Here is a 14,151-nt window from a genome sequence, read left to right on the forward strand (position 1 = left end):
TCTGAGCTTCTCCTTGAGCTGCTCCCTCTCAGCGATGCGTCTCCTCCTCTCCTCCTCCTCCTTCAGGGCATCCCTCGTTTCCGTCCTCAGCTTGTCGTCCTTGAGGATTTTTCTAATCTTCTTCCTCTGTCCTTTAGGAGTGTCTCCATCCTCCTTCCCCGAGCCGTCCTCTCCTGACCCGCTCTGGAGGAGAGAATGAGGGTTAACCTCTCAACTTCAACCCCCAGGGGTCAACTGTCCAATCCAATCACACATTGTGACCAATGATGTGGTAACAATCAAACATTGACCAATCATTGAATTCCAGACCAAATTTTCAATTGTTTAGGAGTGCCACGGCTCCTCATCTGCATTGCAGGGGCGGTTCCTCCTGCAGGTAGAGGAGGATCGTTAGTGATTGGAGTCACCTGGGATCAGAGTATTTAAACTGTCACTAATCACCTCTCTCTCCGCTCCTCCAGGTATGAACCTGTTTTGTTTGTTTTTAAATCAAATTTTCATGAATGCATACATGAGTTTAAAACCACAGGGAATTCTCCAGTTTGAATTGTTGTACCTATAACTTAGATCTCTTGCATGAAAGCTATTTTCTCTGTTTAGATATTCTAGCTGTGATCTTGAAGTGCACATAGAGGATTTAAACACTCTCTGTTTGTTGCTGGCCAGCCTTGCCTCCTTGCTGCAGGTCTCCCCCCACAGACAGCTTTGCCTCCTTGCTGCAGGTCTCCCCCACAGACAGCCTTGCCTCCTTGCTGCAGGTCTCCCCCCACAGACAGCCTTGCCTCCTTGCTGCAGGTCTCCCCCCACAGACAGCTTTGCCTCCTTGCTGCAGGTCTCCCCCACAGACAGCCTTGCCTCCTTGCTGCAGGTCTCCCCCCACAGACAGCCTTGCCTCCTTGCTGCAGGTCTCCCCCCACAGACAGCTTTGCCTCCTTGCTGCAGGTCTCCCCCACAGACAGCCTTGCCTCCTTGCTGCAGGTCTCCCCCCACAGACAGCCTTGCCTCCTTGCTGCAGGTCTCCCCCCCTCATTCCCCACAGACAGCCTTGCCTCCTTGCTGCAGGTCTCCCCCTCATTCCCCACAGACAGCCTTGCCTCCTTGCTGCAGGTCTCTCCCCTCATTCCCCACAGACAGCCTTGCCTCCTTGCTGCAGGTCTCCCCCCTCATTCCCCACAGACAGCCTTGCCTCCTTGCTGCAGGTCTCCCCCCTCATTCCCCACAGACAGCCTTGCCTCCTTGCTGCAGGTCTCCCCCTCATTCCCCACAGACAGCCTTGCCTCCTTGCTGCAGGTCTCCCCCCTCATTCCCCACAGACAGCCTTGCCTCCTTGCTGCAGGTCTCCCCCTCATTCCCCACAGACAGCCTTGCCTCCTTGCTGCAGGTCTCCCCCTCATTCCCCACAGACAGCCTTGCCTCCTTGCTGCAGGTCTCCCCCCTCATTCCCCACAGACAGCCTTGCCTCCTTGCTGCAGGTCTCCCCCCTCATTCCCCACAGACAGCCTTGCCTCCTTGCTGCAGGTCTCTCCCCTCATTCCCCACAGACAGCCTTGCCTCCTTGCTGCAGGTCTCCCCCTCATTCCCCACAGACAGCCTTGCCTGCTTGCTGCAGGTCTCCCCCCTCATTCCCCACAGACAGCCTTGCCTCCTTGCTGCAGGTCTCTCCCCTCATTCCCCACAGACAGCCTTGCCTCCTTGCTGCAGGTCTCTCCCCTCATTCCCCACAGACAGCCTTGCCTCCTTGCTGCAGGTCTCCCCCCACAGACAGAGCTTCCGCTCCCACTAGTCCAGGGCCCTGACATGCTCAGATGGGTCCACTATTTTGTGCTTACCGACAGTGGAAACACGCCTCCCCACACACACTCTTCCTTCCTCAACAATTTGCTGCTTCATCGATCTGTTGCCAGTTTGCATCCTTTTTGGTTTTGACTTTTGACTGCACTTTAAAGAACAAATTGTTTTCAGCCAACTGGAGCAGGACTCCTCAGTACCAAAACAGGAAACGGCCAACCCTTTTTTTTTTGTCTTCTAGAATGTTCATGACTTTGGTCTTTTATTGAGTGATTTGAAGCATGTGGAGCATTGGGCCAAATAGCATTATTTGTCATGTAACGTCGGCGTCTATCTAATGAATCCCATGTCAAATCAAAATGCCATACTTTATTAGCACTACTAGAGGATTGGCTAGAGGCTGACCGCTTGGTCAACATGATCTAGTTGTTCTTGGCAGTAAACTGCACTGGAGCCAAAGGAATTGGGTCAGAACGCCAAGTCTGCCATGCTTCTCTCCACCCCGACAATCATTTAGCTGTTGAATGTGTGCTCAAATGGAAAGGCTTTCAACTTGTCCCAGACAATAGTATGGCGTTAGAGCAAATCATTTAGGGTGTCCAGTTGGGTACATCACGGTATGGAATGTGTAATATATGTACTCTTATACCCAGGCTCATTCTACAGTATACCAACAGGACAGCTTTGGTGGTTAGAATTCCCTGTGGTTTTAAACTCATGTATATGCATTCATGAAAATTTGATTTAAAAACAAAACCGGTTCATACCTGGAGGAGCGGAGAGAGAGGTGATTAGTGACAGTTTAAATACTCTGATCGCAGGTGGCTCCAATCACTAAACGACCCTCCTCTACCTGCAGGAGGAACCGCCCCTGCAATGCAGAGGAGGAGCCGTGACAGGAGTAAGGAGAAAATCTTCTCCTTCCCTATTTATTTTATTTGACCTTTATTTAACTAGGCAAGTCAGTTAAGAACAAATTCCTATTTGCAATGACGGCCTAGGAACAGTGGGTTAACTGCCTGTTCAGGGGCAGATTTGTACCTTGTCAGCTCAGGGGTTTGAACTTGCAACCTTCCGGTTACTAGTCCAACGCTCTAACCACTAGGCTACCCTGCCACCCCTCCACTCTAACCACTAGGCTACCCTGCCACCCCTCCACTCTAACCACTAGGCTACCCTGCCACCCCTCCACTCTAACCACTAGGCTACCCTGCCACTCTAACCACTAGGCTACCCTGCCACCCCTCCACTCTAACCACTAGGCTACCCTGCCACCCCTCCACTCTAACCACTAGGCTACCCTGCCACCCCTACACTCTAACCACTAGGCTACCCTGCCACCTCTCCACTCTAACCACTAGGCTACCCTGCCGCCCCTCCACTCTAACCACTAGGCTACCCTGCCACCCCTCCACTCTAACCACTAGGCTACCCTGCCACCCCTCCACTCTAACCACTAGGCTACCCTGCCACCCCTCCACTCTAACCACTAGGCTACCCTGCCACCCCTCCACTCTAACCACTAGGCTACCCTGCTGCCCCTCCACTCTAACCACTAGGCTACCCTGCTGCCCCTCCACTCTAACCACTAGGCTACCCTGCCTCCTTATACCTTGTCGTCAGATGAAGAATCCTGGGTCTTGATGAGGCGCCGTTTCTTCTTCTGGGCGTAGCTCCTCTCCTCCTTCTTCTTCTTCTTCTTCACGGAGGAGCGCGTGGTCCTCTTTTGGCTACTGCCTTCCTTCTCAGACTCCGACTCCTCCTCTGACGACGATTCCTTCTCACTGATCTCCTCACTAACTCCTGACTCACTGCTGCTGGCTGACTCCTTAAAGTCTGAGTCTGCAGAGTCATCACTACCCACTGGAGAGGTGGAGGGAGGAAGAGGGGAGGAGAAGACAGGGAGAGGAGGATGGAGAGAAAGGCGGGAGGTAGAGTTGATTGAAAACAGTTTGCAGAGTAGGACTTTCATTCTGTTCCAAAGGTGTTAATACACAGGCCTAGACAGACCAGGCCAGCTAGAAACCAGGCCAGCCAGCCAGTCAGACAGCCCTTGTACCTTTCCGTCTGGTCCTCTTGGTCTCCTTCTGTTCGTTCTCTTCTCCATCCTCGTCAGAGCTCTCCTCTGCTCCTGAAGAGTAGTTAGCCTTGATCTGGGCCAGCATCTTCTTGGCAATTCTATTGAGGAAGACATTTAAATCAATGCCACATGCTCCGAATACAACAGGTGTAGTAGACCTTAGTGAAATGCTGAATACAACAGGTGTAGTAGACCTTAGTGAAATGCTGAATACAACAGGGGTAGTAGACCTTAGTGAAATGCTGAATACAACAGGTGTAGTAGACCTTAGTGAAATGCTGAATACAACAGGTGTAGTAGACCTTAGTGAAATGCTGAATACAACAGGTGTAGTAGACCTTAGTGAATTGCTGAATACAACAGGTGTAGTAGACCTTAGTGAAATGCTGAATACAACAGGTGTAGTAGACCTTAGTGAAATGCAATTCAAGACATAGAGTTAAGATATTTACTAAAAAAAACTATTCTAACAAGGCTGTATACAGGGGGTGCCGGTACCGAGTCAATATGCAGGGTGCAGGTTATTCTAACAAGGCTGTATACAGGGGGTGCCGGTACCGAGTCAATATGCAGGGTGCAGGTTATTCTAACAAGGCTGTATACAGGGGGTGCCGGTACCGAGTCAATATGCAGGGTGCAGGTTATTCTAACAAGGCTGTATACAGGGGGTGCCGGTACCGAGTCAATATGCAGGGTGCAGGTTATTCTAACAAGGCAGTATACAGGGTGCAGGTTAGTTGATGTATACCAGAAAGTAGTGTTTATACATAGATAATAAACAGTGTGTAGCAGCAGTGTAAATACAGCCTTTCAAAGCACTTCATGGCTACTGACGTGAGTGCTACAGGGCGGTAGTCATTTAGACAGGTTACCTTCGCTTTCTTGGGCACTTGGAATATGGTGCTATCTACTATCTGCATGAAACATGTAGGTATTACAGGCTTGGTCAGGGAAAAGTTGAAAATGTTAGTGAAGACACTTGCCAGTTGGTCAGCGCGTGCTCGGAGAACACGTTGTGGTAACCCGTCTTGCCCAGCAGCCTTGTGAATGTTGACCCATTTAAAGGTCTTGCTCAAATCGGCTACGGAGAGCGTGATCACAGGCGTCCGGAACAGCTGGTGTTCTCATGCATGCTTCAGTGTTGCTTGCCACGAAGAGAGGATAAAATGCGTCGACCCTCTACTTTTTCGAACATTCTGTTAAAAATCGCGCAACATTTCAGCGCCCTGCTACTCAGGCCAGGAATATAGTATATGCATATGATTAGTATGTGTGGATAGAAAACACTCAGACGTTTATAAAACTGGTTAAATCATGGCTGTGACTATAACAGAACGTGCGTTTCATCGAAAAGCGCAGGAAAATCTGATCACTGAAAATTGGAAAATATATCAATGCGCCACTTGCATGTATTGTCTATGGGAAAGCAAATTACCTGGAGCCGAGATTGCAATTCCTACAGCTTCCACACGATGTCAACAGTCTTGTCATTTGCCTAGGCTTTGTTTCTTGGTCAAACGAAGAAGACAGCCCATTTCTTCAGGTCTCTGACCGGATATTTTGGTTGAGATTTACCCGGACATTATTTCCAGACGTACCCCTATAGAATATACATCGCCTCGTGATCAATTTGATCGCTTATTAACGTTTACTAATACCTAAAGTTGCATTACAAAAGTATTTCGAAGTGTTTCGTGAAAGTTTATCGTCAACTTTTTTAATTTAAAAAAATGACGTTACGTTATGAAACGCCATTTTTTTTCGTTGATCACACAGTCTTCATAGATCGATATCTAGGCTATATATGGACCGATTTAATTGAAAAAAAGACCCGATAGTGATTATGGGACATCTAGGAGTGCCAACAAAGATGGGCAAAGGTAATGGATGTTTTATATTTTATTTGTGCGGTTTGTGTAGCGCCGACTATGCTAATTATTTTGTTTACGTCCCCTGCGGGTCTTTTGGGGTGTTACATGCTATCAGATAATAGCTTCTCATGCTTTCGCCGAAAAGCATTTTAAAAATCTGACTTGTTGCCTGGATTCACAACGAGTGTAGCTTTAATTCAATACCCTGCATGTGTATTTTAATGAACGTTTGAGTTTTAACGAGTGCTATTAGCATTTAGCGTAGCGCATTTGCATTTCCAGATGGGACGCCTGCGTGTCAGGTAGGAGCAAGAGGTTAAGCCCGTCTGGTAGGCTCGCGTCACTGGGCAGATCGCGGCTGGGTTCCCCACTGTAGTTGTAAATTGTTTGCAAGCCCTGCAACATCCGACGAGTATCAGAGCCGGTGTAGTTGGATTCTTAGTCCTGTATTGAAGCTTTACGTGTTTGATGGTTTGTCTGAGGGCATAGCGGGATTTCATATAGGCGTCCTTGAAAGCGGCAACTCTACCCTTTAGCTCAGTGCGGATGTTGCCTGTAATCCATGGCTTCTGGTTGGGATATGTACGTACGGTCATTGTGGGGACGGCGTCGTCAATGCACTTATTGATGAAGCCTATGACTGAGTTGGTATACTCCTCAATCCCATTGGATGAATCCTGGAAAACAGTCCTGTAGCGTAGCATTCGCGTCACCTGAACCGTAATGAGCGAGTCACTGGTACTTCCTGCTTTAGTTTTTGCTTGTAAGCAGGAATCGGGAAAATAGAATTATGGTCAGATTTGTCAAATGGAGGGCGGGGGAGAGCTTTGTATGTGGAGTAAAGGTGGTCTAGAGTTTAACCTCTAGTATCTGACACTAATTAGCATAACGCAACAGACATAAATCTTCCTAGAAAATATTCCTATTCATGAAAATCACAAGTGAAATATATTGAAACACAGCTTAGCCTTTTGTTAATCACCCTGTCATCTCAGATTGTCAAAATATGCTTTACAGCCAAAGCAAGACAAGCATTTGTGTAAGTTTATCGATAGCCTAGCATAGCATTATGCCTTGCTAGCAGCAGGCAACCTTGTCACGAAAATCAGAAAAGCAATCAAATTAAATCGTTTACCTTTGAACTAGGATGTTTTCACTCACGAGACTCCCAGGTAGATAGCCAAGGAAAACATTTCCCCAAATATTATTTTTGTAGGCGAAATAGCTCCGTTTGGCTGAGAAATCGACCAGAAATTGAGGTCACGACAACGCCGAAAAATATTCCAAATTAGCTCCATAATATTGACAGAAACATGACAAACGTAGTTTATAATCAATCCTCAAGGTGTTTTTCAAATATCTATTCGATAATATATCAACCGGGACAATTGGTTTCTCAGTAGAAACGATTGGAGTAATGGCTACCTCTGTATTTTATGCGAGAATTTCTCTGGGAGCATCATGAAGCCGCCTACGGGTATTCTTCAACATAAATGCGTAAAACTACGTCACAATGCTGTAGACACCTTAATACGTAGAAAGTGTAATCTGGTTGATAGGGCATTCACAGCTCAATAGGGACGCATCGGAACGCAGGGCTTTCAAAAGATGAGTCACTTCCAGATTGGATTTTTCTCAGGCTTTCGCCTGCAACATCAGTTCTGTTATACTCACAGACAATATCTTTACAGTTTTGGAAACTTTAGAGTGTTTTCTATCCTAAGCTGTGAATTATATGCATATTCTAGCATCTTGTCCTGACAAAATATCCCGTTTAATTTGGGAACGTTATTTTTCCGAAAATGAAAATACTGCCCCCTAGTACCAACAGGTTAAAGTACCCAGCCACAAGGAGCCCAGCATATTCTTGTTTGCTATTGGCCTTATGCAACTCATTGAGTGCAATCTTAGTGCCAGCATTGGTTTGTGGTGGTAAATAAACGGCTACGAAAAATATAGATTAAAATTCTTGGTAGATTGTGTGGTCTACAGCTTATCACGAGGTGCTCTACCTCAGGCGAGCAATACTTTGAGACTTCTTTAATATTAGACATCTTGCACCAGCTGTTGACAGATACACACCACCCTCGTCTTGCCGGGCTTAGCTATTCTGTCCTGCCGATGCACGGAAAACCCAGCCAACTGTATATTATCCATCTCGTCGTTGAGCCACGACTCAGTGAAACATAAGATATTACAGCTTTGAATGTCCCGTTGGTAGGCTAGTCTTGAACGGAGCTCATCCAGTTTATTCTCCAGTGATTACACGTTGGCCAATAGGAAGGATGGTAGAGGCGGGTTAACCACTCGCAGACAAATTCTCACAAGGCACCCAGATCTCCACCCCCTGTACCTACATCTTTTTTAAACACGAATTATGAGGATTTGGGCCGTTCTCGGAAAAGCGGTACATCCTTTTCATCGGACTCATTAAAAAGTCTTCGTCCAGTCGAGGAATGTGATCACTGTTCTGATATCCAGAAGCTCTTTTCGATCATAAGATAAAGTAAGTAACAGCAACATTATGTGAAAAAACACAAAATAACACAACCTGTAAAACAGCAGCCATCCCGTAAGTAAGTAATGAGGGTTAACCTCTCAACTTCAACCCCCAGGGGTCAACTGACCAATCCAATCACACACAGCCATCCCATAAGTAAGTAATGAGGGTTAACCTCTCAACTTCAACCCCCAGGGGTCAACTGACCAATCCAATCACACACAGCCATCCCGTAAGTAAAGGAAATAAGAAAAAGGATTGAAGGATGTTCGTCAGCTGGTTGAGAAGCATGCAGTTCAGGACATATTTGGTTTGTCTTGAATGAAAATACTTTTAAATACCTGTTCTCTGGATCATCATCGTCCTCCTCATCGGCCATCTGAGAAGCGTCATGGTTACCTTCATCTCCTTCAGACACACAGAGAAGGGTCAGGGGTTAGAGACCGTGTTTTCCCATAAGAGACGGACGTCAGTTAATCAGCTACATTTTCCACTTCAGATAAACTAGGAGACTTTTCATTTAAAAGTCTTAGTTTGCCAGTCTGTCGGACCGTCTCCTGCTATATAGAATAATATGCATCTGCTAGCCATCTATTGATAGGATAGTCCTGTCCGTCACAAAGCGAGAGATGAGACGTCCCGCCCCCTGGTAACACGTCCCGCCCCCCTGGTAACACGTCCCGCCCCCCTGGTAACACGTCCCGCCCCCAGGTACAATTTCTGCACACTGTGGTTGGAGTTTAATTTCCTTACAGAGCATGCTGGTGAATTAGAATGTAACGTAAAATGGTAATGATGAGTGAAAATCCACTTGTTTTCTGGCACATTTATTTTCTTTGTCCTGTTTCACATAGCAACCCACGTGGAGTCACGGTAGTCTATTTACTGTGCTTTGACAACTGACCAGCAAGTGTTGACCACTTTATAAAAGGTGTAGAACTGAATAAAGTTGATCTCCTATACACCTTTGCCGTTTATAAATCATGCAGCGTGGTTATATGTCCATGGTATTGCCAGGCTCGCCGCAAAACAGCCTCTCGCTAGGTTCACCATAAACAGTCTCTCGCTAGGTTCACCATGAACAGCCTCTTGCCAGGCTACTGCTGCTGTTACTACTGCTGCTACTACTACTACTGCCGCTATTGTTACTGCTACTACTACTATTGTTACTGCTACTGCTGTTACTACTACTACTACTACTACTCCTCCAGTGCCTTGCGAAAGTATTCGCCCCCCTTGAACTTTGCGACCTTTTGCCACATTTCAGGCTTCAAACAAAGATAAAACTATTTTTTTGTGAAGAATCAACAACAAGTGGGACACAATCATGAAGTGGAACGACATTTATTGGATATTTCAAACTTTTTTAACAAATCAAAAACTGAAAAATTGGGCGTGCAAAATTATTCAGCCCCCTTAAGTTAATACTTTGTAGCGCCACCTTTTGCTGCCATTACAGCTGTAAGTCGCTTGGGGTATGTCTATCAGTTTTGCACATCGAGAGACTGAAATTTTTTCCCATTCCTCCTTGCAAAAACAGCTCGAGCTCAGTGAGGTTGGATGGAGAGCATTTGTGAACAGCAGTTTTCAGTTCTTTCCACAGATTCTCGATTGGATTCAGGTCTGGACTTTGACTTGGCCATTCTAACACCTGGATATGTTTATTTTTGAACCATTCCATTGTAGATTTTGCTTTATGTTTTGGATCATTGTCTTGTTGGAAGACAAATCTCCGTCCCAGTCTCAGGTCTTTTGCAGACTCCATCAGGTTATCTTCCAGAATGGTCCTGTATTTGGCTCCATCCATCTTCCCATCAATTTTAACCATCTTCCCTGTCCATGCTGAAGAAAAGCAGGCCCAAACCATGATGCTGCCACCACCATGTTTGACAGTGGGGATGGTGTGTTCAGGGTGAATAGCTGTGTTGCTTTTACGCCAAACATAACGTTTTGCATTGTTGCCAAAAAGTTCCATTTTGGTTTAATGTGACCAGAGCACCTTCTTCCACATGTTTGGTGTGTCTCCCAGGTGGCTTGTGGCAAACTTTAAACGACACTTTTTATGGATATCTTTAAGAAATGGCTTTCTTCTTGCCACTCTTCCATAAAGGCCAGATTTGTGCAATATACGACTGATTGTTGTCCTATGGACAGAGTCTCCCACCTCAGCTGTAGATCTCTGCAGTTCATCCAGAGTGATCATGGGCCTCTTGGCTGCATCTCTGATCAGTCTTCTCCTTGTATGAGCTGAAAGTTTAGAAGGACGGCCAGGTCTTGGTAGATTTGCAGTGGTCTGATACTCCTTCCATTTCAATATTATCGCTTGCACAGTGCTCCTTGGGATGTTTAAAGCTTGGGAAATCTTTTTGTATCCAAATCCGGCTTTAAACTTCTTCACAACAGTATCTCGGACCTGCCTGGTGTGTTCCTTGTTCTTCATGATGCTCTCTGCGCTTTTAACGGACCTCTGAGACTATCACAGTGCAGGTGCATTTATACGGACACTTGATTACACACAGGTGGATTGTATTTATCATCATTAGTCATTTAGGTCAACATTGGATCATTCAGAGATCCTCACTGAACTTCTGGAGAGAGTTTGCTGCACTGAAAGTAAAGGGGCTGAATAATTTTGCACGCCCAATTTGTCAGTTTTTGATTTGTTAAAAAAGTTTGAAATATCCAATAAATGTCGTTCCACTTCATGATTGTGTCCCACTTGTTGTTGATTCTTCACAAAAAAATACAGTTTTATATCTTTATGTTTGAAGCCTGAAATGTGGCAAAAGGTCGCAAAGTTCAAGGGGGCCGAATACTTTCTCAAGGCACTGTACTATTCCACCTTCACCATGGGCTCCACTACTACAACAACATGTCTCTCACCGTCGACCTGGTGTGGTTTGAGCTTCGTGACCAGATTGCGGTGAACCTGCACCATGGGCTCCTTGGTCTCCTCGTCTTCATCCAGCACCAGCTTGGTTGTGATTGGACAAGCCACGGCGGACGCCTCCTCCACCACGAGTACCTGGTCGGGAGGGACATGTAGAGTCTAGTCTAAAAGCAGTACAGTCTGCACATACAAATACATACATTTATTCTGCTGGTTGGGACAGGTTATGTTCCTAGGAGTATAGGGCAGCTGAGAGACTGTTCTGCTGGTTGGGACAGGTTATGTTCCTAGGAGTATAGGGCAGCTGGGAGACTGTTCTGCTGGTTGGGACAGGTTATGTTCCTAGGAGTTTAGGGCAGCTGGGAGACTGTTCTGCTGGTTGGGACAGGTTATGTTCCTAGGAGTATAGGGCAGCTGAGAGACTGTTCTGCTGGTTGGGACAGGTTATGTTCCTAGGAGTTTAGGGCAGCTGGGAGACTGTTCTGCTGGTTGGGACAGGTTATGTTCCTAGGAGTATAGGGCAGCTGGGAGACTGTTCTGCTGGTTGGGACAGGTTTAGTTCCTAGGAGTATAGGGCAGCTGAGAGACTGTTCTGCTGGTTGGGACAGGTTTAGTTCCTAGGAGTATAGGGCAGCTGAGAGACTGTTCTGCTGGTTGGGACAGGTTGTGTTCCTAGGAGTATAGGGCAGCTGGGAGACTGTTCTGCTGGTTGGGACAGGTTATGTTCCCAGGAGTTTAGGGCAGCTGATCTTCTAGTCCACAAGCATTCAAACCGTAATACTAAGGAAATGCTAAGCGACTTCCACTCTATTCAGTACATTTATGTGATCACCGTGGAAACATGGCATAGCTGGTACCATGCTCTTATCTGAACCACAATGGACCACACATCCATCTGGCTCCTTAGCGAACCATCGGCAGAAGGAGTAGTTGACTCATTGATAGACTGAGTCCATCTTCATTTCCATCCCATTAGTAGATGCCATGACAACAGCGCACACACAGTTGACTTTTACCTCTCTGAGCTTCTCCCTGAGCTGTTCCCTCTCAGCGATGCGTCTCCTCCTCTCCTCCTCCTCCTCATTCAGGGCATCCCTCGTTTCAGTCCTCAGCTCGTCGTACTTGAGGATTTTTCTGATCTTCTTCCTCTGTCCTTTAGGAGTGTCTCCATCCTCCTTCCCCGAGCCGTCCTCTCCTGACCCGCTCTGGAGGAGAGAATGAGGGTTAACCTCTCAACTTCAACCCCCAGGGGTCAACTGACCAATCCAATCACACATTGTGACCTATGATGTGATAACAATCAAACATTGACCAATCAATGAATTCCAGACAAAATTCACAAATATAGAATTGTTTAGGAGTAAGGAGAAAATCCTCTCCCTCCTTATACCTAACCACTAGGCTACCCCTCCACTCTAACCACTAGGCTACCCTGCCACCCCTCCACTCTAACCACTAGGCTACCCTGCCACCCCTCCACTCTAACCACTAGGCTACCCTGCCACCCCTCCACTCTAACCACTAGGCTACCCTGCCTCCTTATACCTTGTCGTCAGATGAAGAATCCTGGGTCTTGATGCGGCGCCGTTTCTTCTTCTGGGCGTAGCTCCTCTCCTCCTTCTTCTTCACGGAGGAGCGCGTGGTCCTCTTTTGGCTACTGCCTTCCCTCTCAGACTCCGACTCCTCCTCTGAAGACAATTCCTTCTCACTGATCTCCTCACTAACTCCTGACTCACAGCTGCTGGCTGACTCCTTAAAGTCTGAGTCTGCCGAGTCATCACTACCCACTGGAGAGGTGGAGGGTGGAAGAGAGAAAAGACAGGGATAGGTTAATTTACCTCTTGAAGCTAGGGGGCACCATTTTTATGTTTGGAAATATAATGTTCCCAAAGTAAATGGCCTATTTCTCAGGACCAGATGCTAGAATATGCAGATAATTGACAGAGTAGGATAGAAAACACTCTAACGTTTCCAAAACTGTCCAAATATTGTCTGTGAGAACTGATATTGCAGGCGAAACCCTGAGGAAAATCAAACCAGGAAGTGGCTTCTATTTTGAAAATTCCATGTTAAATAGCCTGCCTTTGCTCCATTTTAAAGGGATATCAACCAGATTCCTTTTCCTGTCGCTTCCTCGAGGCGTCAACAGTGTTTAGTTTCAGGCTTGTATTTTGAAAAATTTGCGATCTTTATGGAACAAGAAGAACATTTATTGTGTAACTGGGAATCTCTTGAGTGAAAACATCCGAAGATCAAAGGTAAACGATTAATTTGATTGCTTTTCTGATTTTCGTGACCAGGCTAGGTGTTCATAATGTTGTCTAGCGATCAATAAACTTACACAAACACTTGGATTGCTTTCGCTGTAAAGCATATTTTCAAAATCTGACACGACAGGTGGATTAACAAAAGGCTAAGCTGTGTTTTCCTATATTGCACTTGTGATTTCATGAATATAAATATTTTTAGTAATATTATTTGAATGTGGCACTACGCAATTCAGTGGTTGTTGATGAAAATTATCCCGCTAAAGGTAGCATCAAGAAGTTAAGGGGAGTGGGCACGGGGAGAGGGAGAAAGAGGGGGATAGAGAGAAAGGCTGGAGGTAGAGTTGATTGAAAACAGTCATCAGTTTGCAGAGTAGGGCTTTCATTCTGTTCCATAGGTATTAATACACAGGCCTAGGCAGACCAGCTAGATACCAGGCCAGCTAGAGACCAGGCCAGCCAGCCAGCCAGCCCTCGTACCTTTCCGTCTGGTCCTCTTGGTCTTCTTCTTCTTCCCCTTGCTGGCTGGTTTCTCCTTCTCCTCTCCCGACTCCACTTCGTACAGTGTTAGTTTGTGGCGGAGCAGCCGGTGGTAACGCCCCACACTCGTCTTCATGTCCACATCAGAGCCAGAGCCCCATTCATCATCATCGTCTGTTGAGGGGAACAAGCAGTTATTTCTACATCTAGTCGAGTGACATAAACCATTAGTGGTGGAAAGAGGCACTGCAGAATCACTTTATCAACGAGTATGA

At 46.4% G+C, this 14,151-nt stretch overlaps 1 protein-coding gene across 16 annotated transcripts in view; it reads right to left on the minus strand.

Annotated features, from left to right (window-relative positions):
• The window catches only part of LOC118376640 (transcriptional regulator ATRX-like), a 49,681-nt gene that overhangs the window by 11,512 nt on the left and 24,018 nt on the right, over window positions 1-14,151 (minus strand). For 10 of the 16 annotated variants that reach the window (XM_052487053.1, XM_052487051.1, XM_052487052.1 and 7 more), the window contains 8 exons: window positions 13,877-14,050; window positions 12,675-12,916; window positions 12,146-12,334; window positions 11,123-11,264; window positions 8,581-8,647; window positions 3,848-3,966; window positions 3,401-3,651; window positions 1-183 (listed from right to left, as the gene is read on the minus strand). The exon at window positions 1-183 is cut by the window's left edge and continues 3 nt beyond it. In XM_052487053.1, the coding sequence (XP_052343013.1) occupies window positions 1-183; window positions 3,401-3,651; window positions 3,848-3,966; window positions 8,581-8,647; window positions 11,123-11,264; window positions 12,146-12,334; window positions 12,675-12,916; window positions 13,877-14,050 (1,367 nt within the window). The remainder of the gene's footprint in view (window positions 184-3,400; window positions 3,652-3,847; window positions 3,967-8,580; window positions 8,648-11,122; window positions 11,265-12,145; window positions 12,335-12,674; window positions 12,917-13,876; window positions 14,051-14,151) is intronic. The other 6 variants (XM_052487066.1, XM_052487061.1, XM_052487063.1 and 3 more) reach the window with 6 other exon arrangements.

This window comes from Oncorhynchus keta, chromosome 30 (genome assembly GCF_023373465.1).
Source record: "Oncorhynchus keta strain PuntledgeMale-10-30-2019 chromosome 30, Oket_V2, whole genome shotgun sequence".
Taxonomy (NCBI): domain Eukaryota; kingdom Metazoa; phylum Chordata; class Actinopteri; order Salmoniformes; family Salmonidae; genus Oncorhynchus; species Oncorhynchus keta.